Source organism: Lathamus discolor, chromosome 4 (assembly GCF_037157495.1).
Source record: "Lathamus discolor isolate bLatDis1 chromosome 4, bLatDis1.hap1, whole genome shotgun sequence".
Classification (NCBI taxonomy): Eukaryota; Metazoa; Chordata; class Aves; order Psittaciformes; family Psittacidae; genus Lathamus; species Lathamus discolor.
In genome coordinates, this window is record NC_088887.1 from 73,056,544 (window position 1) to 73,082,459 (window position 25,916).

General features: G+C 38.1%; 1 protein-coding gene across 4 annotated transcripts in view; it reads left to right on the forward strand.

Annotated features, from left to right (window-relative positions):
• Window positions 1-25,916, forward strand: part of STK24 (serine/threonine kinase 24) — a 49,150-nt gene that overhangs the window by 19,596 nt on the left and 3,638 nt on the right. For 3 of the 4 annotated variants that reach the window (XM_065678025.1, XM_065678026.1, XM_065678028.1), the window contains 6 exons: window positions 16,710-16,766; window positions 18,023-18,131; window positions 18,245-18,402; window positions 22,304-22,489; window positions 22,753-22,898; window positions 25,116-25,239. In XM_065678025.1, coding sequence (XP_065534097.1) covers window positions 16,710-16,766; window positions 18,023-18,131; window positions 18,245-18,402; window positions 22,304-22,489; window positions 22,753-22,898; window positions 25,116-25,239 — 780 coding nt within the window. Of the gene's footprint in view, window positions 1-5,472; window positions 5,611-16,709; window positions 16,767-18,022; window positions 18,132-18,244; window positions 18,403-22,303; window positions 22,490-22,752; window positions 22,899-25,115; window positions 25,240-25,916 lie in introns of all 4 variants that reach the window. The other variant, XM_065678027.1, reaches the window with a different exon arrangement.

Genomic DNA, 25,916 nt, shown 5'->3' on the forward strand with positions numbered 1-25,916 from the left:
CCTTCAGAAGAGTTGAACAGGTGTTGCCTTCATTTGTCCATAGTCAATGTGAAACTGACTTCTGGCTGGACAGCCCAGAAAGAGGTAGCAAGAGAGTTTCTGTAATGGTTCTGGTAGGCTTTAAGATGTAGTTGGTCTACTGATTTAAAGAACAAGTTGAAAGCTTCCCCTGATACAGACACTGAAGGCCATGAATAAAACAAAGGCAGAAGGGTGTGAAGGAACCCTTGAACTCTGTCTGTCTGTAATACAGGTGGTTTTGGTGTGAGGCCCTGATTTCATATTTAAAATAGTTTGGTCCCTTCATATTTCAGAAATGGCTACTTTGCAACTCTGAACCGTTGTTGTCCATAGTTTTTACTACTTCTGACCTTTCTATCATGGTTTAACCCCAGCTGGCAACTAAGTACCATGCAGCTGTTTGCTCACTCCTCCCCCCTCCCCAAGTGGGATGGGGAGGAGACTTGGAGAAAAAGTAAAACCCGTGGGTTGAGATAAGACTAGTTTAATAATTAGAATAACATACAAAATACTACTACTAATAATGAAAAGGGAAATAACAGGGAGAGACATACAAAAACCCCAACCCCAAACCTAACAAACAACAGTGATACACAATACCACTTCTCACCACCCGCTGACTGATACCCAGCCTGACCTGAGCAGTGATTGGTGCTTCCCAGCCAATTCCCCCCAGTTTATATACTGGGCATCATGTGCTGTGGTATGGAATACCCCTTTGGCTACTTTGGGTCAGGTGTCCTGTCTCTGCTCCCCTCCTGGCTTCTTGTGCTCCTCCTCACTGGCAGAGCATGAGACTGAAAAAGGCCTTGATTTGGGGTAAGTGCTACTTAGCAACAACTAAAACATCAGTGTGTTACCAGCTATTTTCAGACTAAAACCAAAACACAGCACTGCGCCAGCTACTAGGAAGAAAATTAACTCTATCCCAGTGGAAATCAGGACACTTGCCCAAGGTCATTTGTGGTGCTGTTAATGAGGATAGTCCCTTGTTTGCAGTGTCTTTATTCAAAGATATTGTACTGAATTGTAATTTTTAGAACCTTTTTATTTCACTACTTACCTTTATCAGTCCAAGGGATTATTACTGCTGTCTGGAATCTGCATCGTATAGTCCTGTTTTTCTAAATCTGTGGAAAAATCTACCTAGTAAGCAGTGGCAATTTCAAGATTTTTTTTTTCTGTTTGCCAGTGTAATCAGTTCTGCACTGTTAGTCTTTTATGGCTAAATAATTTTACTGTACGAGTGTATCAATGTTGGGAAGCATCACTAGTATATCTCAAAGACATCAGAGTTTGTAATAACTGTGTTTTGTATTACCCAGTATTAAAGTACTTAACTGTGTCATGTTACTCTGATCTTGCTTTAAGTCAAAATTCAGAAAGCTCCATGTGAAATATAATTTCTTGAAAATAACATGTCTGTGTTGTGCTTGTGATGGCCTTGGTATGAAATCCTCTGTGCATAATTTCACATGTTGATACCTGCCTTTAGGCAGATCTATCAGGTAGCTGCTGCTGAAATAGGCAACAACAGAATCTTGTTCCCCATCCTGCTTTCATGTTCCTGCCATTTTACTTGCATTTGATCTGTTGACTGCAGAATGACTTGATTCACCTGGGAAACAAGTTTTCCCCAATGCCTTCTCCTGCCCTTTCCCCCAAATAACCTGATTCTTGGAAAGAACAAACCCCAAACCCTTTCAAATTAGCCCACTCAGACATGTGGCTTCAGAATTGCTAGGCCTGGTACGAAAAAAAAAAAATTAAAAAAAAAAAAAAAAAAAAAAATGGTGGAATTGGGAGATTAGGAAGAGAGAAAGACCATGGGTTTTGGTAACAGCTTGCTTCTAGGTTAGCTGTAGTGTGAGGCCTTGTATTTCATTTGGCCATTCAGATCAGGATGACATAGCATTGCTTTCTAACAGTACATAGTACTGTTTATGTCAAACGTCCTTCTGTATCTTGTGTGTTAACTGATAACACTTGGTGCTGTGGGCCCGTGAGATACCTGAAAAGGGAGTACTGCTGTGACATCTAGGTGCAAGGATTTTTTCTGCTGCTGCCGCCTTGCCACAACCCACTTCCTCATCCTTACCGGAGGGGGCTATTTAGACTCTCAGTTAAGGATGGGGGCAGTTGTACACTGATGGCTTAGACTGGCTTTATGGGACCATACTGCCAAATTATTTTTATAAAACTTAATCAGCTAACAGTCCTGCTGAAAATAGTGCATGTGTATATGTATTTGTGCCCAGGTTTAGCTGAAGTAGTTCTTGGGCTGGTTCTCCATCTTGTTGCCCCAGTAGGCTTTCTGAAACAAGGCTTTTCAGCTACAATGTGACCAACGACATTGTCAGGTGGCTGCCGCTCTATTGATCTGATGTTCTCATGGACATCTCAAACATTTGCCGTTTCAGTTGAAAACTCTTCTCTTTATATACCTCTGTCATAACCTTGTTCTCTTACATAGTTACTATGTTTTTGTGATATCTTTAATGTAAACATCAGGTAGTTTGTATTGCTCAGTTAGCTTGCATTTGCTTCAATATCGTTTGGCCATGGGTCTTTGGGTCAAATGAATTCTTCTATGTTTTCACATGGTCTGTATGGAGATAGTTGTACAAAAGCAGAAAAGTAATATCCTTTACACGAATAAGGGAAGGCCAGGTTGGATGAAACCTTGGGTGGGATGGTTTAGTGTGAGGTGTCCTTGCCCATGGCAGGGGGGTTGGAACTAGATGATCTTGAGGTCCTTTCGAACCCTAACTGCTCTATGATTCTATGAATATTATGGCATGTTACAGAGCATGTTAATAAACATACAAAAATGGTTGAATGTTGAGCTCTCAGAAACTCATTTGAAAACTCAAAAATACTGAACTTCAAATGGAAAGTTCCATGGTGGATAGGTTTATGGACTGTATTTAGTTCTAAAATACCGCAGTTCCTTATTCAGGGACCGGTTATTTCAACTGAATTCTTAAGGTTCTTTCCATCTAATTTTTTCATTATACTACCTAATTTGTTAGCTGTTGCGTGACAGTTCTGATAAAAATAATCATTTGGAGATACTGAGGCTTTCTCCCTCTGTTTTCTTCAACAGTTCCTTGAAACAGCAATTTGTAAGAAGGAAACAAAAATATAGGGGAGGAAGACAGAATGGAAATGATGGATGTGAATAGAAGGTGGTTTTAGCAGTAATTAAAGGTTAGAGAAGAGTTGTAAAGAGAAAAAGTGGAAAATAATAAGGGGTTTGCAGAAAAGTTATGTGTTTTGCAAGGATTGAAGCAAAGAGCTTGGCAGAAGTCTGAGTGGAAGATCGTGGGTTATTCTTGGGCTGATATATACAACTTCAACAGTAGTCAAAGTTTTGAAGGGTTGGCTTGTGAATATCTTGTAAAGGAAGGAGTGGAATTTAATAGCAATGCCAATGCAAAAGATGAAGGGGAAAGGAGTAAAGTTTTACAGGCTGCAGAGCAGGAATCCTAAAAATCTTGAAAATTGTATACACAAGTGGTGAAAAAGGATGAAACTGATGAGTGGATTCATATTTATGTGAAGAAGTAAATTAGAGTTCTACTTTTCCTTTTGAATTTAATTTGATGTAATGGGTAAACAGGAACAGATATAAACATCAGAGCGAATTGGGGTTTGGACAGTGGAGGTGAGGGGGTTCCTGTGCCTCATATTTTCTGTTGGAATTTTGTTTCTGATGTAGAGAGGGGAGTGTAGATAATAAAACTCCTGAGTGTTATTGATGTGAACTACTCCAGTGAAATAGGCTTAAGATATGTAGGTGCAAGTAGGGTGACGTTTTGTTGAAAAAAATTACTTAGAAGATTACTAATCTCAGTGTTCATTGAATGCAAGGTTCATGTATTATTCTGCTTTTGTGCAGAGCTACTGCACTAAATGCACTTTACCTGGACTGCAAACTAATGCTGATTTATTTTTGCTTCCAATTTCCCATTTTGGGACTTTGTACATTAATAAGAATTTGATGTATCTCAGTAAAATTCAGTTCCATATGGATCTTTGCTTATGGGTAACACTTTTGTGTTTCTGGCCTTCTTAGTGACTCTCTGCAAGAGGTGAATAGACAAAATAATGGGATTGTCATAGAGCTGTGTAAATTAATCTTTTGTGTGTCTCTTTAAATGGACTGCCTGGTGTGTCTTTTCCCTCCCCTACCCCTCACTCCCCCAAGGTAAGGACTCAGTAGGCAATTATGAAGTAATTATTTGCCAGGTGGACAGGGAAGGTGGGGGCATGACTATTATCAGCCCCACCAGGTATTAAATAAAAGGAAAATGCTTGTAAGGGACTGTTGTTTTGTTTTGGGGTTGTTTTTTTTTTTTTGGGGGGGGGAGGGGGAGTCTTGCTCTGCTAGGCTGTTGCAGTGAGAAAAGGGAAAATGGCTCTAGGCAGGGGGAAGAGGAAGGGTATTGACTTGCATCCGCTTGGTGTTCCTAAGAAGCGGTTACCCACTCCTCTAGGATGTGAAACGTGTATAGTTCTTCAGTTATATAAGTTTCTAGTGTTTACTAGCTGGAAACTTGTTTGCAGACAATACATGAAATAGGTGTGTATTTACTTCTAGTGTAATATACTTTGGTAGGAGAGTTAAAAACCAAGGCTGCCTATTAGTTTGAAACTTTAGGAAATCATGTGCTTAATATGACATGCCTAGGCTTGTGACAGCTGGGCTATAAAGATTCATTTCTGTGGCTGAATGGCATGTGTCCAGGAAATGTGCCAGAGAGGCTGTGAATATGGACACTGTTAGAGATGACTCACGCTAAGGAAAACATGGTGCTTGTGGCTCTAGCATGTTGGCATGCAAACACAGAAATCCGCTAAATGTTCTGCAGAAGGAATCGTTTATCAGGAGTGTGACAGAACTTCATTGTTTGCTTGTTTGTGTGCTTTTTTCCTAGCAAATGGCTCTGCAAGCTCTGTTATAACTAGCTTATGGCAAAAAGAATTCATTTGAGGATTGATTGTATACTGCTGTGGTGATTGCAAGAGGTAATTGAAGAAGAATGACTGCTGCATTAGATTGTAGAATACATTGACTAGTATGTATACTTAGAAATGAAAACGTGATTATTTTTCTTGAGATGTGAAGAAGGCAGGAGTTTGAGTGTTGCAAAACAATTCCAAAGGCAAATAGCTTTTTCTGTACATATATACATGCATAAGATACTGTATACTGAGGTGGTCCTGCTTAGTCTGAAAAATCACTCTGCCTGTGTTTTCCATGGACTTGATAGTACCCAAACTGGAATGAACAATTCTTCTCTTTCCTTAGTCTCTGTTCTGCATTGGCTACCCAGCAGATGCATTTATTTTTTCCTTCGTGGTTGAACATGTTAGATGGCTGACAAACCTTGATTAAAGGACATAAATGCGCCACATGCAAAACCACAATGATTTCTTTGATTGCAGGGACCTTTTGGCCAGCTTGCAGTAAGGACTTGTGTTTAGAAGAGAACCTTTGGGCTCATCTGTATCTCCCTCCCCTCAAAGGGATGGCAGCCCGAGGACAGCTAGCATTCATCCTGACGCCAAGAGACTTCAAAGGAGGTAAGCACCTCAGAAATGCTCCCCAGACAAAAAACTTAGCATCAGTCCAGCACCCCAGTGTGGTCAGATTCTTTAGTACAGTATTACCAGCTCCTACAGGCTTCTGTTCATGGCTTCTTCATGAAAACATTTTGAACAACTCTGTGAGGCCTCATCAGCTGTTTGCTGATGATCCCTTAAGATTCATGGAGTTTTCTGCTGCTGTCAGTCGTCGTTATCCATTTTAATAAGAATGTGCCCCCACTGCAAGGGAAAAAGACGTTTTTCCTGGGTTTGTACACAGACATGTTCTCCCGTCCTTCCCCTGTTTGGATCTTCATGTTTTGGATGAGGTTTAGAAGAGCTTTTCTCAAGTCATGATCTTTAAGGTTAAAGGTTGGGGAAAAACAACAAACCAATCAACCAACCTCATTCGCCAAAATACAAAACCTGCTTTGCCCCGCACAGTTTTAAAAGGATTAAAAAAACCTGCACCCCCACAAAAAACAAACAGAAACCAACAAACCATTTCTGATTCCTTAATGTCCAGATGATTTCTACCTAATTCTTTGTGTGTTTAAACTTCTAGTGAGCATTATCCCAGGAAAGTTATGTAGAAACAAATTATTGCATTTCATTCGCCTGGAGACAAATAAATCCTTAGGATGGCACACAGCTGCTTATGTCTTCTAAATGCCTATGGAATAAATATTTAGTAGAAAGGGCAATTTAAAATCAACGGAAGTTTACCATGACATCAGAAGGATAAACACAAAATCCCTTGTTAGCTTTTTGAATTACTTTTTTTTTTTCTTTTTAATAAAATCAGACTTTTTGGGGTGATTTCCACCCGTTTAACCTATCTACCGTCAGGTCAGTTGTATAAATACTCAGCTATAGATGTTGGGTTTTTTGTTTTGTTTTGTTTATTTTTTTTCCTTTTTTATTGCAATGAGCATTATATGAGACAAAATAAGAATATGATTGAAATCATAAGGCAGAACTTTCTTGGGTTTTGTTGCTGTTTCTTTTTAATGGGAATATTTGGGTGTGTAGTAGACCATTAGTAAATATGAATTATATTTGCTGAATGTTTTGGGGCTTGTTTTTTTTGTTTTTTGTTTTTTGTTTTTTGTTTTTTTTTTGGGGGGGGGTTTGGTAGCTTTTTTGGTGGGCTTTTTTTTTGGGGGGGAGGGATGTTTTGTTGGTTGTTTTGGGGGTTTTGTGTGGTGATTTTTTTATTTTATTTTTTTAATGGTGTGGATTTGGAGAGCATAGCTGGCACTCGGATCACTTAAGCTGTATCTGTTATTAAGTCCTGTCCTTGTTTTTTCCCTTTATGATGAGGGTATATTATTTATCTGTTAGACTTACTTAAGCCCAAGTAAGAGTTTTCTGATTATGTAGAGTACTTTTAATAATTGCTGTCTGGCTAGCCTTCTTCTTGGGCTCTACTATATAAATACAAAGGTTCTGTAGATTGTAACTTAAATATGTTAAGGTAGTAAAGAAGTGGATTGCCTTGTAAAATAATACCCCACCTAATTATACACTTACACAGCTTTGGAAGAGATTTACCTATGGATATTGTGAACAGCTTGCAGATCCCCCAGACCTAAAATTTTTCAGGTCCTGGCTATGTGGATAGATTAAATTAGCTTGGGTTTGCTTGGTGTGTTGAAATGTTTAGTGGCTGTTGCTGGTTTTTATGAGTTTGGGGTTTTTTGTTTATTTCTATGCTTGGATTTGGTTGCCTTCCCTCTTTCCCCTTCCCTCCTTCAAATGCTGCTTTTACAGTAGTCAGTTTCCTTAGTTTCATTGGAAAATTTTCTTTTGCAGTCTTCTATGCAGTGTTGTTCAACTGTAGGAATTTGGGGTTTTTTTTCTTTCTATATTGACTTTCCACAATGTGTTGTTTCTATAGCCCTTCTTCTGGTGTTTAGAGACAAAATAAATATACAAATTCAAAACAGGAAACTTTTAGAAAGCCACAAGTATTTTTCTTGGAATCATTCTAACACTTCAGTAGTACCTTATAGAGATTAAAAAAAGAATGGGCCAAAAAGAGCAGTAGCACACTCCAGTTTGTGTAAATCTTGCCAGGTTCATTCTGTTCCTGTAAGACAAACCGAATCACAAATGTAGTTTATTTTTATTAATGGGTTGCCATCCCCTGTGAGCAGATGAGAAAGAAACAAAGGCACCTTTCATTTCCTTCATTTGAGTGGCCTTTTAGTGTCGGTGAAAGTGGAGGTGGTTTTGGTCATTTGGTCTTACGTCTACTTCTCTAGGAATTTAACAAGGAAGAATAGAAACAGGACAGGAAATTGCTAGAATGCTTTCTAGTCTGAAACAAAATATCTGTTGGTGGACATAAATTCTGATAAAATGAGAGACCTAGCAGTAGGTGGGAAGTGTAATGTTATTCGGAGGCTCTGAAATGCATCAAATACTTAAAGAAATCCTTTCAAAAGTAAATGTAGTTATTGATTCATCCCTTTTTCCTGGAAAGAACCAATTATTCAAAGCAATATTCTTTCTCTTTGGAGCTTTTCATATTGATAGTGAAATTCATTCATTCATTTAAGAAGAAAAATAAATTTTATCTGTTTTCTTCAGTAGTATACTGGGTGATCTGCTGCAGCATGGCTAGGTTTTTGCTCATACTTCCTTGATGACTACATTAACTTAATCTGTATTTCATAGCATCTGCTTTTGTTCTTCTTACGCTCCAAAACTCCAGAGGAGGATATTAATTTCCAAGGTTAAAAGTGGCTAATTCACTGCAGCTGTTTTTGTTTCAGTTATTTTTCACCTTTCTAAGACCACTGGATGGTACTTCAAGACTCTGTTCTAAAACATGGACTGTTGTATGACAGATGGGGGAGAGAGGACAATTTATCCAGATGATATCTTTGGTGGCTGAGGCAACCTCGATGTCTTTAGTCTTGTCTCAGAAAATAGTTTCTCTTGTTCTTCAAAGCTAAGAGTTGTTCCTCTGTGCCATCTGATTTTCAGGTGTTCTGAAACAAGTGTCTTTAGGAAATACTAGTTTGTTTTTATGTAACAAAATCTGTAACGCCATAAACAAAGAACTTCCCCCTTTAAAAAATGCTACACCAATCAGCATAAGCTTGTGTTGTAGTAGTAGGTGGAAATAAATGGAAGAACATTAGTAGATGAATAGATTGTCAAAGAAAAGTTCACATCAAGGATTAACTGTGTGATGGAACTCAAAATGCTTCCTAGGAACTGTTGGAATGATGGTGACATACTTTATTCCTTGTAATGAGGCTGGAGAATTTTTTGTTCATCAGATATGGAAGAATAGTAGTAGTAGTACTTACTGAGATTGTCTTTTAGAACAAACTATACTCTCTTAGGAAGGTGGTGTGAATTTTCACTGAAAGATATATACATATATGTATTTCCTGTCTTTTGTGAAGACAGTTCCAAAAGCTTGTAGAAACATAGACTTTCTTGGTAGCTGTTAAACAGGCATAGGACCCTGAATATAGAGTGGTAAAATCAGTTTGTCATTTCAATGGAAAGAGCTTGATTATTTACTACTTACACTAACAGAATTGGGTACCCATGGTGTTCTGCAGTGTAAATAACTTTCTTTTGGGATTAGTAATTCTATCCTTTGTCACATCCTTTCCGTCTTTCAAATGTTATTATAGGACACTGAGCAATCCAGCTGGCATCTGGACAGGCTGTTTGAAGTTTTGGGTGCATTGCTTACCTTCCCTGTCCAGAGATTGTGTACTGTAAAGAATGGAGTGAAAGCAGATAGCGGTATGCCTGTCATTCTGCACTGTTGATATACGGCAACACTGGATCTAGTTCTGATTAGATTGAAATAGAAGCAATAGTGCAAATAGGTATTATTTATAACTAGACAAGAACTGATGGCATGAGGTAGAGCTGTATGTATTCCTTGCCAAATCCATGCATTTGCTGAATAACAGTAATAGCCACCTTGTACTATTAATATGACTTTTGGCAAATGGTATCTGTTCTAATACTAATCTGTGTGTCTAAAAATTGAACAGTCAGCTAGCAACTGGAAAGTTTGCAGCTCCTGATGCATTTCGAGGCTCTAACGGCAATACGTCAACTCACAGGTGCCATCTCTTTAAAGCCTGAAGTAATTTTCTTGTATACATATTCATTTTTTGTGAAAGGATAAGCTCCAGGGAAAGGGCATTTAAAATAGTTTGGAGGTCTTGATGCATGTTTTCAGACTTGGGAACATTTAGTGGTGGTGTGGGAAGGTTTGAGCTTGTCTAAGAGGAGCAGGAACCACAAATACATAAATGCCATTTCCTGTCACTGCCTCAATACATCATTTATGACATTGTACAAAACAATCTCTTCTGGTCAGTCTGTACCTTACCTCTGCATATAAGCTCACAGATGTCCCTGCGAGTTAATAAATAATGAGAACTCAAATGCCATGGTATGCCTGCTCTTCATTCGGCATAAGAAGACAGTGACGACTGTTGTGACCTGGTGTTGAAAGATAGTGAATGAATAAAATGGTGCCTGAAACTGAACGTGGGGATTGTGAGGAAAGGAAAGCATTTTGAAGAACTGATGTATGAGTGATCATAGTCTTAAAGGTGCATTTCTCTTTGGTTAATAATTTCTTCCTCTTTTTGTGAAGAGTGTCAGAGTGATAAATGTTTTCACATTCATTTTGAACAGGTGGTTTTGTTCTGTCTTTGGTGGGTTGCATAGCTTCTTTTGGGGCCCTTTGTTTGGCATTTGGTGAGAGACCATCTTTGGTATGTATTGTGTGATTCTGCCACCTGGTGGCTTCGGCGAGCAGCATGAGTTTCAGATGCATCGTTAAACGCACAAATGTGAGGAAATCCTGGAGAGAAAGAAAAATCCTTCCACGAAAGGGAACCGGTGGGCAAGGTTGCTTAAAGTAGCTATAGAAGACAAGTACTGTGATCTCTCATCATGTTTTTGAAGTCGGTCATCTAAGTATCATTGTGCGAGTGTTTGTTCTGATTGCTACATTGTCAAAACTTGCCTGGGTGTTAACAGAAGTTAACAAAAAACCAGATCCCATGATGAATGGTAATGACCTGTAGCAGAAACTACTGCAGCAGTAATTTGGAGAGGTTACCCTGTTGCACACATTGTCTAGTTCAACCTTCTTTTAGAATGGTTTCTTATGCTGAACAATCAGTATGATTATTAATACTAAAATTATACCAGTATTGAAATACAAGTCTTATTTTCTGGCCTGTATTGCTTTGGCATATATATATACCAATTAAACTGAATTTTGTATTAAACAAAATATCACATCACATTGTGCAATGCACATCCATTTTGGAATTAGTACATTCTTTTCAGATTAGTTGAGGTTCTTTCCAAGGTGTTCTGTTTCTGGTTTTCAATACTGTAGGTTTTTCTACTAATCCAGTGGTGGCAAAACATTTAGTATATAGATCAACTTAAGGCTAGTTCTTGTGTTATTTCAATCAAGTATGTAATTTCTAGCTTGTGAATGCTGACAAAGTGTTTGTAAATATAAGTTCTAAGCGGAATTTGGGGATGGCTTGTTTACAGAAAGCCTTTTATATGTATTTATAAAACAGCTTTATTCTGCTGCTAATTGTGAACCATAAGTTTAAGGTGGGATATACCCTTTCTCACACTAAATTTAAGGTGGGGAATTCTCTTTCTCACAATAAGATGGGAGGATTTTATTTCACTTAGAAACAAACGTGCTCACTGTTGTACTACTGTTTTCAAACTGCATTAGTTCACTTCCTTGATTTCAGACCTTTAGTTAAATTCTAAAGTACTGTACAGGTCACTTGGTGCTTTACTTCTAAGCCCTTCTAGTCCTTCTTTTTTGTGGCTATGTGTTATGTTTTCTTCTGCTACCTCTCCTTCAGTCAAGAAAGATGATTTAAAAACATTTTAGTCCATATGTAGAGTGGATTGACTGCTTTAGGTCAATCGTTTCTGTATAATGTCATAGGGCTAAGAAATGTGTATGTTTGTCATGTTAAAAAATAAATAAAAATACGAATTATATCTGCAGATAGGTCTGTCCGTGTTTTAGATGTATAACTTTGTAAGGACTTACAAGCAAGCATTTTAATCTCGATTACTTATTTCTGTATGTGTCTTCTGTATTTCTGTATGTGTACTCCAATTTCAGTTACAATGTACTTCTGAGACTCTAGGGGAGTGTTTTGGTGGGTGGCCTTTTTTTGTTCACTGTATAGTCCTTCATTTATACATGATAGGGAAAGTTCTTTACTTGCTGTATCTGCACTCATTTACAGATACTTTTGTGGTATCACACTGCCACTAATGTAGAATACTTCATTAGAGGTAAAGCTCATATTGTAAGGCTTTCGTGTAGCTTCAGAGTTAAAACCAGAAGTCAGATCTCAAGAAGAACAAACTGGTTTGGAAAGGGTTTAGGAAAACTCTACCTACCTGTAACAGGATCTTCTTCTGGTTTCCAAAGTTGTTCCTTTCCTCAGTTTTATGGCATGAGAGGAAAATCTCTTGTTCCTGCTGTGAAAAAGGAAATGTTCCCTGTGCCCTCATTAATGTGCTCATCTATGTTTATGAAGAAATAATAATCCTAAATTTAGATTGGTGACTCACCATGGCTTTGCTGTATTTGGAAGAAAAATCTGTGCTTTGTTGTGGCTGGTGCTTAAAAGAAGAAAACTGGTCTTATTTCACATCTTATAGTGGAGCACTGAATGTTGATAGTCTCAGTATGTAAGTGTAGTATCTTCTTGAAAATATAAGTGATTATGGGTAATATGTAATTATTAATCTAGGCCATGGAAGAAAATTTAGTGCTTTCAGTGTTCTACCTGAGAGGGAAAGTGGGAAATATATAAAGAATGGGAGAAGTACAAGAAAAAAAAAAGAACAAACTTGGGCAGCTTAAAAAAGGAAAGTGGCAGTAGGTGTTAGGGAATGTGAAACATGCCAGAGATACTTGAAAAGGAAGGACAGAAGGAGGCATCTCTCTCTGGCAATGCCAAAGTCAATTGATAATAGTGTTCTACTTGCTATGTTTTGTTGTTACAAGGCACTGTTTTGTGCTTGTATGGCAAGGTTTTGGTAGCAGAGGGGCTACAAGGGCCAGCTTCTGAGAGAAGCTTCTAGAGACTTCCTGTGTGTATGACAGAGCCAATGCCATCTGGCTCCAAGATGGACCCGCCGCTAGTCAAGACCGAGCCCATCAGTGATAGTGGTAGTGCCTCTGGGATAATGTATTTAAGAAGGGTGGGAAACTGCTGTGCAACAGCAGCTGCAGCTGGAGAGAGGAGTGAGAGCATGTGAGAGAAACATCCCTACAGCCACCAAGGTTCAGTGCGAAAAGGAGGAAGGAGGTGCTCCAGAGCAGATTCCCCTGCAGCCTGTGTTGCAGCCCATGGTGATGGAGGCTGGGCCCCTGCAGCCTATGGAGGACCACAGTGAAGCCTCCACCTGCAGCCTGGGGAGGACCCCACACTGGAGCAGGGGGATGCCCGAAGGAGGCTGTGACCCATGGGAAGCCTGTGCTGAAGCAAGCTCCTGGCAGGACCTGTGCCCATGAAGAGAGGGGCCCTCACTGGAGCAGGTGCTGGCAGGGAGTGTGACCCCATGAGGACCCACACTGAAGAGGTCCCTGCTCTCACACTGGAGCAGTTACTGGAGAACTGTAGCTTGTGGGAAGGACTCATTGGAGAAGTTAATGGAGAACTGGCTTTACTTCTCATTACCCTACTCTAATTTGATTAGAGTACTTGATCAGGTCATAAACTATTTTCCCCAAGTCTCTTTTGCCCCTGACAGTAATTGGTGGGTGATCTCTCCTTGGCCTTATCTTGACCCATGAGTCTTTCATTGTATTTTCTCTCCTCCATCCAGCTGAGGAGAGGGAGTGATGGAGTAGCTGTGGTGAGCACCTGGCAGTTAGCCAGGGTCAACCCACCATAGGCATAACGTATAATATGTATTAAGGAAATAATTAAAACTGTCCAAAAGCATTTCTTTTTGCTTTCTTGCTAAGCAATGTATGTAGATTTTAAATTAAGAAAGCTAAGAAAAAATGTTGCAGCAAGAATTAGTTAATAGTGGTAGTAAGTTTCATTACAATAGCAATTACATCTGTCGAGATACTTCATACGAGTGATATGAGTAATATTTCTCTGGCAAAGGGGAGGGGGAATCATAGGGAATTAAAAGTCACTTTGAATCTAGGGATACAGATATAAAGATGCCATAATTGTAATAGATTGCTATTACTTAGCTTTTGTATTGGGATACAGTCCTTAACTGCATTTCCATACTTGTAAACCCAGCAATTGTACGTTTTAAAACAGGTCATTGGCTTTCATATTGTAAGTTCAGACATGTGGCCCCAAGCAGTTACTGATGAAAGTTTCAGGAGCAAAACTAAGCAGACCAAGAAAAGAATTAAAAGGATTATTGATGATTTTGAAAGACAATGAATTTGTATAATTTGTAGTTGTGTAATTGTGTGGCATGATTGTATAGCTACACAATTAAAATTGTATTCTTAAATGTTTCTCTTTAGACATTTTCTGCTACCTCTAATTTCTGTTTTTCAGCTGGAGAATTTAGTAGCTGGTTTTATGGAGAATTTCTCTTCTTGGACATTGTATCTTGAAATTGTTAGCTCTTTAAATTCATGAGGTAGTCAAGTGATATAGAAGGGAAGATGCATCTCTTATTGACTTCTTGTCAAGGGTTTTTTTTCCTGTTTCTGAAAGGATCAAAGGGTTTGTTTATCCTACCATATTCTTTCCCACCCGGGCATTTCATTGAAATAAAAGGTAGTGATACAGTTGACATGTTTATGTTTAAATTACTATTAAAATTAAATGTGAATATTGCAGGCACATAAAATTTGAATATTAGGGGGATTTCATGCAGCTTTGGAAGACATTATCAGGCTGAAGCAAAGTATGCATGTGAAATTTTGATCAAGTTTAGGAAGACTTCTGAAGATGGAAAGACTTCTGCTGTAAGACACTTCTTAGAAGCATACTTATTCTGGAGCATTAGGACCTGGATCCTTGAAGGGACAGGCAAAATCTGAGAAACTCAGCAGCAGAATAAGTATTTCAGTACTTTAAGGGACTCTCTTAAGATGGGCTGTAATTCTTGGAATATCTGTGGTGTCCGCAGAAAGTAAGCTTTGTCAAAATGCTCTATGTAGATACTAAGATTATATTTTTAAATTGCTTTTTCTCCCTGAAAATGTGTTCTGTCTCTTTTAAAATATTTTTAACAAGACTGTGTTTGTCAAATAGTGCTAGTTTATTCCTGAAGAAAGGTATCTAAATTTAGCTGTATCTGTGTGTTAAAAATAGTGTGTGATGAAGGAACTCTAATCCAGGGTCTTACCTAAAAATAGTAATTTGTGTAACTGAAGGTAGGTGGGGAGGGCTGTGTATTTACCTGCAGAAGGTGCACTCTGAGGCCAGATAGAAAAAGTTATGTTCTGCAGTATATGTATTGCTTTTCTAAAAGCTTTGAACCGTCTTCATAGATAGGTATTCAGAGTCTTACATGCTCTTGCTGTGAGCTGTTATATTTACATGAAGTTTTATTTTGCAGGCTAATGAGTATTGTTGCTGTTTGTGCTCTTTGCTCTGAGAAACCCCTGTATGTTTATGCTAGAAGTCTTGTGCATCTGTAGTACATAGTTAAAAATAACAAACTGTAATACAACTTGATAATCATAAGAATTAAACCAAAACACACCATATGTTTTATGCAGGAGTCTTATATGAATATGTAACTGGTATGTTTATGGCCTTGCATTAAAACATGTTTCAAGGCTGGTACTACAAGGAAAGATGGACCAACTGCTCCTTGTAGGGTATTTGGGAATAACATGCTGCAAACAGCAGAAAGAAAGGATTTGAGTCTGCTCTTTGTATATCTTATATTGTATTATCTTGTGTATTATAGGAATGTTTAACATGCCATTCCTTGAGAATATAGTAGCTTGGTTTTTGTTGCTGTTAGCTTTTATTTTACTAGCTAAAGTTAGCAAATAGGTATAGTCACCTTAAATAATATTTATTGCTAGTTTGTTTCATCTTTACTTAACACAGTTGTCTAAAATTTTGTACCATGTATCAGATGAATAAGCATTAGTGAAGAAATGTACTGGTATTCTTCCTTAGGTCAGAGACAATTGGCTGTTCAAGAAAATGAAACACAGAGGTGCAAAGAATAAATATAAAATTCAACCTACATGGGAGTCAGGCTTATTAAAAAATATATTTTGAAGCATCTGTACAAATAGAGATAACTGACGAAACTAAGACACTTTATCTAAGGAAATGGCATTTTATATAATGTAATTATTACTTGATATTTTGAATGTCTATAATCAAGAGGTTTTTAAATGTAAGTATATTCTCCTCCATTTTCATTGAGTGGCCCCTGTCAGTCTCTTGTCTCAGAAGACACTTTTGCAAACTGTACTAAGGAGTATGGTAAGAACACATAGGGGGATGGCTTCGGGGAGTTAATGTGCTGGTGAACTCAGGCTCAGAATACTTGTCCAGTTTAGCTGGTATAACGGCAAGAGGTTTCTTTCTGCTGCTTGACTCTTTGATAGGGATTAAAGAGACTTTTTTCTCTTTTTTCCCTGGATACTGCCTATATTCTTACATTATTAGTATTGGTACAAAGAAGAGGTACCATGAAATGAGCTGGAGTGCGACATTAAGAGTATGCATCAATTATTTGGAAGTAATGAATTTCTAATCTGTGCTTTCACCCATTGGTAAACATGAAGTAGTTTTCCTCTTAAACTTTCTTGAACAGAAACACACACACACACACACAGACACACAGACACACAGGTGTAAATAGCTTGTGACAGCCTAAATTAGTTCCTGCTCAGATGGGACTAAAAAAATAATGTCTCTTCAAAATGTCTTTGGACTATTCTTTGAGGAATAGTGAAACATTAGTGCTGTTTTGAAACTGTCGATTCTTTCTTCAGTAAAAAGTGTTGAACAAGTCCCATTAACTTAATAACATTGTTTTTAAAAGAACTTACTACTTTTTTATTGTTGTTTTTTGTTTTTCAGGATACAAAATTATGGATAATAATGGAATATCTGGGTGGAGGCTCTGCCCTTGATCTAGTAAGTGAGTTATGTATGGGTTTTGTTATTTTACCTCACTTAGTTATTTTCCTGTCTTTTAATTCTGGAAACTGTAATATATCATTTGATTATGGCAATGTTTGCTTCCAGTAAAGAAGAGTATTTGTCAATGCTCTGTAAATGACAAAGAATATTTGTCAATGCCAGAAAAATGTTATATCCGTGAGACAAGACTGATTATTTGTATAGATGGAAGGGAACTAAGCAACATAATATTGAAAGCAGGATATAAACATCTAATCTTCAATCAATCAGGGATCACTAGTGGCTGAAACAAGTTTTGTTTTTTTTCCTGTCTGTTAATTCTGCCACCACAACTCCTCCTAGTATGCATTTTAATGCATTTTCCCCCCACCCCATCGCCAGAGTCTCCCTGTTTGAAGTCTCATTGGACTCTAAATAGACAGAAACACAATTTAGTCCAGTATTAAAAAACTGTATTTCTAAGAAATAGATGGAGCCGTGGACTCCCTCAAGGGTAGATAGGCCTTACAGAGGGATGTGGATAGACCAGAGACCTGGACGATCACCAGCTGCATGAAGTTCAGCAAGAGCAAGTGCCGCATTCTGCACCTGGGATGGGGTTCCCAGTTTTGAATTGTAGTTTTAAAAGCTCAGTGCAGGTTGTGTTTTCTGTGATTGGATGCTGCCCATTCACTTTAGCTACTAAGAAACCCTAAGCAAACCCCACTGCTCTATCAGCCTAGCAGTCTGCATTGTGGTTTAGAAGGTTTCACAAAATCCCATGCAGTACATAGTAAAAGGATGTGATTGATATGGTACTTTATATGCCTCAGTTTCTTGAACAGACTTTGAGATTTGGGTCCATATAAGATCTGTAGGGTTGCACATCAAAGTTCAGTGTAATGTTAATAATCATATTACAATATAGATGCTTTTCAAAGGCAATGTGCATATCTGTGATATGATCACAAAGCAGTAGCTTGAAACTGTGTCTTTATGGAGCTTTTAACAAACTTTGAAAAATGTTTTAGATGAAGTATTTATTTTCCAGTTGTTCATACGACCACTTAGTTTAGAATGGTGTCTTTTTAAAAAGAACATTCTGGGTTGTATCTCATATTACAAAGTTAGCAGATTGGAAGTTTTGAGGTATGACAGAAGGAGTAATTTCTTTTTATAGTCAGTGTTATTTCTGTTCTCTGTTTCTCCTTTTTTTATGTATATGTACACATACATATATATGTGTATCAAATATCTCTTGTGTCTCCTAGTTAGAACCTGGCTCACTTGATGAAACCCAGATTGCTACAATATTGAGGGAAATACTCAAAGGACTTGATTACTTGCATTCAGAAAAGAAAATCCACAGAGATATTAAAGGTAAATAGTTTTTTGTTTGCATTCTAAGAATAGTAGAAGAGCTTATGCAATATAAATGAACACCCTTACAGTGTCAAATGTCTTGATTTCCTGTTTGCCCTTCTTTATTCCAGCTGCTAATGTACTGCTATCTGAACAAGGAGAAGTAAAGCTAGCAGATTTTGGAGTAGCTGGGCAGCTAACAGATACACAGATAAAGAGGAACACCTTTGTGGGAACACCATTTTGGATGGCACCTGAAGTAATAAAGCAATCAGCATATGATTCAAAGGTAAGGTATTTCAAGGCATCGTCAAAGTCCCTTCCTTTTTTAACTGGAATTACATGGGTTGGTCTTCAGTATGTAGCTAATGAATTTGGCTGCGTCTAGATAGGTGTTATGTTTAGATGATACCTAGCAGCTAAAAGCTGTTGGTGAGAGAAGAAGCTTTCCTGATTTGTATCCAAACCTTAAGTTTCCTAGGTATTAAGCCTATCCAGATGGCAAGAAATGTTACAGTGTTGACAAGTACATCCCCTCACCTTGTATCCCACCCTACTGATGAGTATTTTTGGTGGTTGTTTAAAAGTAGAGGAGAGCAAATATATACAAAATGTTCATATGTTTCCACTTGCTTTTAGAAAAAAATAGCAACATTGTTGAATATGGCTTTGAGAGTGTGAAAGGGTTGTTTGAAAGTGTTGTTACTCATCCGTGGAAGAATATACTGCGTAGGTCTGTGCTGCTCTGTGACAGTGTTCTCTTAGGTATGCCATACAGAGAGGGTTTAATGTTTAATATCAAATTTACTTATTTGTAGATATTTACATTACACAGGATTTTGATTTAGCAGAGTTGTACAGCAGCATACTGAAATCGCAAGACAAACATGATATATCTTATAATTTACAGTTGGATCACAGTAGGAATGTGATTCCCATTATGGGTCTCCATGAGCTTACCAGCATGGCACTTGGGTGTTCCCAGTTGTCAGGAAGGAGTAGATACACTGAAGACGGCTCAAGTCTATTGTTCTGTCAAAGTTGGTTTTTTGCTTATTTGGGTTTTATACTTCTGTTATGCTGAGCTGCATAAACCCCTCCTTGCTGTCCCTCCCTTCCCTTTCCCTCACGCTGGTCTGACTCAGTAAGACGTTGCTCTGCTGGTTCTATGTGGAAGAGTGAGCTTCAAAGTCAGTCTAAATTTTACTCATTAGAATGGCAGTATTGCAAAAAATAGTACCTACGAATCACTTGCTGACTCTCCTGTGAACATGGATGAATAATTCTTGTTCAAGATTTGAAACTGTAGAAGTCACAACATGTGGTAAAACTTAATGATTATACAGTGTCATCACTTCTTAAGGTCATGTTTCTCCCTCCCTATTTGGAGGACTAATTTGCACTTGTTCTGGACTTCCATTGTCACAGACAATTGTGTTCTAGAAATACCTAGTTGGGTACACATGCAGTTGGTACTTATATCCCTGTTTGAGGTCCTTTATCTCTGAAAGGAGAGGTGACAGTTCTAGAGGAATCGGGGGGTTGGGGATGCCGGTTATTTCTTATGCTTCCAACAGGAATGGGCTTCCAAACCCCATCTTGGACTTCATGTTCAGTGTGCAGCTGGGGTGTGTTAGACTTTTTAGTTCAGTTTTTGTTGAGGAAGGTCACTAGCAGTAGACGGCTACAAATATGTGAGGAGAAAAAATTATGTATATATATTTGTGTGTGCATGTGGATATCTATGCACATGTACACATATAAGTTTGATTTTTATATTTATATATACACATGCTCCATCTGTGGCTGAAAGTCTGACAGAAGAAAAATCTATCCATTTGGTTTTTTAACACATTCCTCTTGAGAAACTGGAATTCTGAATAAATTGGAAATACTAATGCTTAGTTGTTAACACAAAAACTCATCTTCACAGGTGACATTGTTCTTTCATAACCAAGCAAACCCTTCCTTCTAGAGGGAAGTAAATCACAATTATACTCAGACATCAGGAGAGCTTACCTGATAATGCTGTTATTAAGATAAATGAAATTTAGAGCTCATATACATATGTAATCCTCTGTGCTCAGTGTGAGGTGGCAGTTCTGTAATATGGGTTAACAAAACGTCATTTCATAAATTGGATGGTATGTTAATTGACTCTGATTTTTTCCCCTATACTTTCTTACAAAATTAAGCAGCTAAGCTCTTAGCAATAGAATACTGTCTGAGCAAGGAAGGAGGAGCTGGCTTTTAGTCAGGCAATGTAGCTATGATAGTGGAATGGATGCAGCCTGTAGTCTTGTATGAGTTCATCAAAGATACCCTAGCATATCAACTAAGCAGACACAGATTAGGGGGACACCTCTTAAGGACAGCAGTTGATAAAATCTCACCTCTGTCCAGAACCTGAAAATAGATCTGTTTACAGCATAATGAGGTTCCAAATGCTCTGTTTGGGAGCATTTGTCTATCTGGAGTAAAACCAGATACCTCACTTCAGAACTTCCTGTTTTCCTGAGAGTAAGTCTTGGTTCTGCCTTGACTTCAAAAGAAACAGAAAAACCCCAAACATAAATAGTTTTAATTAATGTTTTGTCCTTTGGAACAGACATTTCTGTGATGATTTTAGTTTATTTTCATCTTTCCGAAGGGTTTATTTATCCATTCTTTTGACCTTTTGATCTGTTATGTCAGCAAAGCATGGAGAATTTTGATGCATTACCTCACATTACCTCAGGCAGATTTGGCAATACGACCTGGATCTAGGGAGACAGTATTCCTTAAAAAGAGTAACACATTTTGATGATTAAAACCTATGAAACAAGTATGTTTAAATATTATCTTCCCTAAAAGAAACCAATATGCATGTTGTGCCATCAGTATCGATGGGAATCCAACTCCTCAACGTAATTAAATGGTGGCACTGGTTTCTGCTGCATGACTTGATTTGTGCCTCTAACTTGGCAGTGAGCTGTTTGATTTGCATTCACATGTGCATGACTTGGAGTATTTTGATTTAGATCAGGCCTTCTTGGCCTACAGGACATGACTTACAGGAGAAGGTCTACAAAGCATATCAGGTGGAATAGTGCTGTCAATATTTCAGAAGCTACTTGGACCAAATACTTAACTGGTTGAAATCTTGGGTTGAAGATGGTGGATAACACTGTTCTAGACTGCATTTCTGTAGTTGGTGGATAAGAATGATGTGTAAGACAGTGTTAAACCCCAGAAAATTATATTCTAATGTATTAATTTCTGATAGTTGTACTAGCTGATGCTTATTGAGGAAAATCTTGTGCGTGTTATAGCATTTACCCTTATACCAATATTTGAGCCTTGCCCCATATTTACATAGTGTACTTGAATGAGGTGGGTAAAATGCTATTTATAATAACTCTACCACTACTTTTTAAGAGTATTTGTGTTTTGAGATCAGTTATAACTGCTGGTGCAACAGCACTTTCAAAAGGGTTTGTGAGTTTAGTAAGAATGAAAGAACTGCTTTATGCTGTAGAGTAAAAACAACGAAGGAACTCTGCACTGGTTAATGGCATAAATCAGACTGTGATAATAAGAATAACTTAGATACAGAATTATTTACAGTAAAGTTTTAAAATCTGCCTTTGCAAGTGTGCTGGTTTTGGCTGGGATAGAGTTGATTTTCTTCACAGTGGCTGGTATGGGGCTATGTTCTGGATTTGTGCTGGGATGTTTTAGCTGTTGCTGAGCAGTGCCTGCACAGAGTCAAAGCCTTTTTTGCTCTTTACCCCACCCCTCCGGTGTGCAGGCTGGGGTTGCACAAAATGTTGGGAGGAGCCACAGCCAGGACTGCTGGCCTTAACTGGCAAAAGGGATATTCTGAACCTTATGGCTTTGTGCTCAGCAATAAAATGGGGGGAGGTGGGCTGGGCAGTTACTGCTCACAGAATGGCTGTGCATGGGCAGTTGGTGATGAGCAATTGTTTTCATTTGTATCTCTTGTCTTTCTTGGGTCTTACTTCTCTCTCTTTGTTGTTTTCCTTTTTGTTACACATTATATTATTATTACTACTATTATTGTTTATGAAACTGTTCTTAACCCATGAGTTTTCTCACTTTTACCCTTCCAATTCTCTTTCCCCCCCATCCCACTGAGGGGAGAGCAAGCGATTCTCTAAAGTAATCTTAAAAGCCTTTTTTTCTTACAGGCAGATATCTGGTCATTAGGCATAACAGCCATAGAACTTGCAAAAGGAGAGCCACCTCATTCAGAATTGCATCCAATGAAGGTTTTGTTCCTCATTCCCAAGAACAATCCCCCGACGCTGGAAGGGAACTTCAGTAAATCCCTCAAGGAATTTGTTGAGGCCTGCTTAAACAAGGACCCAAGCTTTGTGAGTTCCATCTGTTTGTCAGTGTGTAGTTGAGAACCCGACTGGTTTACATGAATGACAGGAAAAAGCGCAGTTCAGTTTTTCTAATATGGGGCAACATATCAGCAGCGTTGTGGTTTGTTTTATTTCTTTCTGGTTTTGATACCTGATTTAAAATCTCATTTCTATCATCACTGAAACTTGGATTTCTTAATCTTTTTGTACTTTTTGGCACTCTCAAATGCAGTAAAGAAATATTATCACTTTGTTTTTCTCTTTCTAAGAGACCCACTGCAAAAGAGCTCTTAAAACACAAATTTATTTTGCGCAACTCAAAGAAAACTTCCTATCTGACGGACCTTATCGACAGGCACAAGAGGTGGAAAGCTGAACAAAGTCACGACGACTCCAGTTCTGATGACTCGGATACGTAAGTTTGAGTGTTTAAAATATCCTTAGATAAATATAGGAGCCAAGTAGTTATTTCTAGCACATTTCTGTCTTCTGTTATTTACAGCTTTTCAGCTTAACATCCTTGGTGAACTAATGAGATCTTGATTTTGGTATTGCAAGGGATTTCATGCAAGTCACAGTCACTGAGAGCAATTCTGTCCCATAGTCTATAATACCTTCTCTTTTATTTAGGGTCTAGGGTCCTTCCTAGACATAAGGCCAACTGTTACTCCTGTTGTGCAGAAGGTGGGCCTTGCCCTGAATGGCCCAGCAGCAGTGTGCACGTATACTGTGCTGTGTGTGCCAGTGGTCACCTAAGGAAGGGAGTTGTCTCCATGGTGGCAGGTTGTCCCTCATTTTGGCTATCTCAATAAAGAGGCAGAAGTGTATCCTTGCATATAAGAGGGAATTAATGGACAGTGCTTCCCTGATAATGGGGTTTTGGAGTACAAACCCTATTACCTAGGTTTTTCAATGAGAGGTTTTTACTGACTTTCTAGGAAGGCTGGGCAGTTGTAGCACATAGTCATGAAATGTCAAATTATTTATTGAAAAAGGAGAAATGTTGTAAATATTTCCAGATTTTTCTCCTTTGCAAGTTTTCCTTCTCTCCATCAAATTTTGATGGACATGTTCAATAGATTCATGTGTTTCCTTAGGAAACCAAGTAACAAGTAATTATGATTTGGTTAACCTTTAACTTCATGGGTCTAAGAGTAATTTTTAAAATAGTGACTATCATCAGATTACATGCTTCTGAAAATCAAGTGAAGGGATGGCCACAATTTACTCACAAATGGTTAAATTTCTCACAATAAAGAAAACACAGCTATTCTCTGCAATTCCAGCCTGTGTGCTAATGGCAAGCATCAGCCTGGTTATGATTTCTTGGCTGCTATTACAGCTGTGTATTTGTCCTACATTAATAATGGCTTCATGCCTTCCAGTGATCACAGTTTCAGCCCCAAACCATGTCTGAGTTGAAAGGTAAATTACTAGTCCTAAAACTGATTTCAGATCAGTTACTAACTGAACTTTGAGGTTACAGTTCATGTTCTGTGGGATATCAGCTTTTATAGCTTGTCATAGGAGAGTAGTAGAACTAGAATGGTTATTAAGTGCTTATGAGGCAATTTAATGTTATGTCTAAGCCTGCTTTCCCCTCCTCTGTTTCCACAGCAGCTCTTGTATTAGGTGTTACAAAAGAATGAGTTGATTTGGCATGCTGGAATGCTAACTTTCCAAATTGGTAAATATTTTTCTGTTGGATCAAGTGATTAGAGCTAATGTATACAAGAAAGGTAGAACTGCCTCCTTCAGTGACAGCCGGAAGTTATACGTACTTCAAGCAGGAATCTTGGAGAGTTTTCTTACCCTGAGTACATGCTTTTTGACTTGGTAACTTTTTGTGCAACCCTTTTAATTGGCAGCTTTCCTGCAGATCACTTTTAATTCACAGATTAGACAGCAATGAACTTGGAGAAGGGCATTTATGGTAATGAGAGGAGAAATGTAATGCAGTGATTGATTAGTGTCAGCATATATGGTTTTGTTCTTTTAGCTTAGCACAAGTTACAGGAAAAAAACTACTATGTTAGCCCCAAAATTGAGGCAAAAGATTAATTTTTTTATGGTGATCTAGTTTAAAGCCATGACATACCTGTACTTTTTTGGGCATTTTTGGGTTTTTTTTAAGTGGGAAATTTACCCTGCTAATGGGTGCGAACTCTCTTCCTCAAAGGTATTCTGAGCTAGAGTCTGCACTTGTTTTTTAGGCAAAAAAGGGAATGAAATCTTCCAATTTTAATCGCCTTCCCGAATGATTTGAGATACTCCGCTAAAGCCAGTTTTCAGATAGCAATAGAACACTTCATGTTAGTTGGTTTATTTAACTTGGGAAAATGATTTAAATCTGTAATGCCTCTTTTCCTCTTTGAAGTTAATTTCACTTCTAGTGAAGTATCTTTGGTTTTTTTGTTGGGTTTTTTTGTTTTGTTTTGTTTTATTTTGTTTCCCCAAAAGACCAACTGCTTTTCATACTTGTCTTTATACTTATTGGCCTGTGCAATTGAATCCTGATTTTGGTCTTGACTGTAGTTTATATGTTTAGCATGTATATTGAATGGAAATGGGCAGAATGGACAGTAAGGTGGAGGTAATAAAACTTTTTGTACTTGTTTTCCCTCCCTTGAAGTGAACAGGATGGCCAGGCTTCAGGTGGGAGTGATGCAGTAGAGTGGATCTTTACAATAAGAGAAAAGGACCCCAAGAACCTAGAGAATGGAGCAGCCCAGCCTCTGGAGTTGCAAAGAAATAAGGTGCTCAAAATATTGACTGCATTATAGCAGGAGATAATTCTTGCTTTAATAATTTAGTGGAGAGATTTTTATTTTACACCTTGAAAAGCATTTAAGTTGTAAAACTTTCAGAACTTTTGCTAAAAATGTGTATTTATTCAGCAGTTCACAAAAGGTTTTGAGTAAGTCCTGATGTTTGGGTGTTCTGTAAATGTGTCCTATTTCTGTAGCTTGTGAAATATTAGCACTGGAGGAAGAGCAGGCAATACTTTATTTTTAAAATCTTCCTTTTGTAAAGTAAACTTCAACCAGTGCAGGACAAAGATAGGGGTTTGGGGGAGGAAAAAAGACTGCACTGTAGCAAAAATAGGATGTGCATGTAATCCAAAAAACAATAATCAAACCTAAATCAACCATATAACCCCATAAGAAAACCCACCAACAACAGACCCCACAAAAAAACCCACCAAAACAGACTCCAAGCCAGACTAAGGGATGCCTGGGAGCTGCTCCATCATATTTTATGTAGCCTGTGTAACTAGGGCAGGTGGTTGCTACTGCAGCTGTGAAAATTCTGTGTGTGTGCTCGTATCAGAACTGGAGAAGTACAAGGAAAATACTGTGTGATATGGGAGGAGGCTAGTAAATATCAGCATGTCTGTGATTTAGTACTTGCTCAGTAGGATTGGGTGTATGGG